General features: G+C 26.9%; 1 protein-coding gene across 1 annotated transcript in view; it reads left to right on the top strand.

The window, feature by feature from the left end:
- Nucleotides 1-1,846, top strand: part of LOC112690950 — a 4,296-nt gene extending 2,450 nt beyond the window's left edge. The window contains exons 2-4 of the mRNA XM_025565059.1: nt 1,126-1,250; nt 1,312-1,630; nt 1,691-1,846. Coding sequence (XP_025420844.1) covers nt 1,126-1,250; nt 1,312-1,630 — 444 coding nt within the window. The 3' untranslated portion in view covers nt 1,691-1,846. The remainder of the gene's footprint in view (nt 1-1,125; nt 1,251-1,311; nt 1,631-1,690) is intronic.
- Nucleotides 1,847-2,914: the final 1,068 nt, after the last annotated feature.

Raw genomic sequence — 2,914 nt, 5'->3', positions numbered from 1 at the left:
CAATCTATATATTTTATTAGTAAATTATAAAAAAATATTAAAAATCTCATTTATAAATATATAATTAATGCTTAACTATTGTTGAGTTCGTAATTAATAATCTTATAATAATTTAAAATTGAAATATTCTATTAGGAACAGAAAATCATAAATCTTGTATAGATTAAAAGAGGTGAAAATATAAATAAATAAATTATGAAATTGGTGTCCCATTCTGAGTATGTATATTATGCTGATATGTTTACATAGATTATGAAATGCATCTACCTACTGAATGTTTACTTTAAATATGAATTTGAGTTCGGTTGGTTCAATTCATATTTATAGTAATTAAAATTTTTTTTAAATATCTTATAAAACATTGTTGTATCGTTTATAGATGAATTATGGATGTGGGTGTAACTTTTCGTATTTATTTATAAAAAATACCTATCTTCTACGCGTATTCTTTTTTCGTTGAAGCATTTTTCCACTTTTGATTATTTGACGAAACATTACGCTATTTCGGACCTCCGGTTTTCGGTAAGTTGCTAACTGCTGTTGCTTTAGATACAATTCTAACTTCGTTAATAACAATCCTGCAGTAATTTTCATATATTTCTTTCTCTTTTATTTGGTTTGTGTCCCCACGCGGCCACAATTCAGAGTCATAGAAGATGGATCTCAGTATCGATACCATTCGTGATATAAACTTGAAGTTATCGACGGGTTTAATAGGTCCACTCTGGAAAGCAAAATTTCTATAGCTTCTAATGCCTTTCCTAATGTTGTTAAAGCCTCTTTCAAGTGAACTAAAATATGCCGTTGAACTGGTGAACAAGTAATTAATTTTTACTTTTTGTATGAAATATGTGATTACGTCTCTAGGACATAACACATTTCTTCTAATATCATTCAATAACCTATGGACGGACAAAATATAAATTATATTTTTATAAAATTTAACTTTTCAAACCTTTCAATCAGACATAGCATATACGAGTATAGCATGTATATATATATACTTATATATAGCTTTGATATGTATCGAATGATAAATAATTTATACATTTATGAAACACGTAAATAAAAATCAAATAAACTCGTAATATCTATACTTTAGTAATAATATTATTATTAAAATAGGTTTGTTGCATCTCAGTACAAAAGTGCAAAGACATTTCAAACATAATTACTTTTCTTTCAATGACGGGTATTCAGCTCGATACCAAGGATTTAAGAATGGAATTTGGAATTGCGGGGGAATTCAAGTAAAAATATCTTAAAAAAATTATATTGATGAAAATAACAATGGTTGCGATCGATTGCTAGACGTTATTTCGGCGGTGTTGGTCAACTCTTCGACCAAAACCTAACCGTAGGAAATGTTGGCGTGATTGTCAACGAACGTAATGAGACAGCTTTTTACTTGGTTACAAAGCAATACAGTGGCGGAAAACCTATAATACAATCGTTAACAGTAGCTCTCAAGTCCCTATTAGAAAAAATGAAAGCAATGAACTTAACAGAATTAGGAATTCCGAAAATCGGTTGCGGTTTTGACGGTTTAGATTGGAAGCAAGTCAAGGAACTTATTGCTAGTATATTTGCTGGAACCCGAATAAGTATAATAGTTTGCATCCCCTCCTAAGTAAGTGTAAAAATTACCAAATATATTGTACCTTTAATTCTATCATAAAACCTTTGCAAGATATTCAATCACGTACCGCCGCCGCAGTTGAAAGCCTATATCACACCGAAAGAAATATTGGAATTAGAAGCGAAGAATGATATTCTACTATTCATGGACCTTGAACAGTCTAAAAAGAACGATTGGACAGATGATCTGATGAATAAAGTAAACGTAATAACCTGATACTCAATATAAGAGATATATTATTATTCTTCAATCTAAATGATAAATTTTCTTTAAAACGTATATTAATTATGTCATTAAATGAATCTTATTTTCTTCTAATCGTGTAATTTTTTTGAAAATTTTTTCAATTACTACCGGCAAAGATTAGAATAAATTTTAAAATCCAATATTTAATCGACCGATAAATTAAAAAAAAAGATGGTTCATAAACTTTTTAATGATTACTATGTAAAAAATTGTATATTCAATACATTTTAGATCCATAGTTTCAACTTCTTATACCATTGTGATCCAATTTACATAATGTTAAAAAATTAAATTTTTTACACTTAGGTATTAAGGTTATTAAGGTTTAGATGACAAATGTAAGGAAAACTGTATAATAATAATAAAAAAAAAAAAATTAAACTTATTAAATTATTATAAATTACTTTTGAATGAGCTGTGTAGTCTCTACGGATGCTTTAGGTACATCACGTTTTCCTTTTTCTTTAACTAATGAAATTTGAGCCATTTCGTTTAACAAACCATTATTTTTACTCCTCTTCATTTGTCCTTTCGGTTCAGATTCATTAACTTTATTAACTTTAGTTCTATATCATAGTAAATAAGTATTTAATACATTTCTACTAGCTGAACTTAGTAATTTTAAATAATAATACTCAATTTAAAATTAACTATTTTCAACTTATACGCAAGGCAAAATAATTATGATACTTCCAGAGTTGAAAATCACTTAATATCTTTACCTTTTTTGTTGAGTATCAGTCTTCTTTTCCAAAGACAAAGTCCTGAAAAAGAAAATATTTCAATGAGTAATCAAGGAAGAATAAAAAATAATTTGGCATAAATATTATAACTATGCAGGTATCATATCATATTTATGAATAAAGTTTCATTTTATTTTACATTTATAATATGTTAAATTTACTTTTATTTTTTATTTTTTGTCTGATTACTTAATTATATGAGTAAAGATATACGGTATTAAATTAATATAAGTGGTGAACAGTAACAAACTAATGAACTTATGTACAGTGATTTACTTTTTTGTTT

This window comes from Sipha flava, unplaced genomic scaffold (genome assembly GCF_003268045.1).
Source record: "Sipha flava isolate LNK unplaced genomic scaffold, YSA_version1 530_pilon_pilon, whole genome shotgun sequence".
Taxonomy (NCBI): Eukaryota; Metazoa; Arthropoda; class Insecta; order Hemiptera; family Aphididae; genus Sipha; species Sipha flava.
Note: the sequence above shows the minus strand (reverse complement) of the source record. Positions and strands in the feature narration are given on the sequence as shown.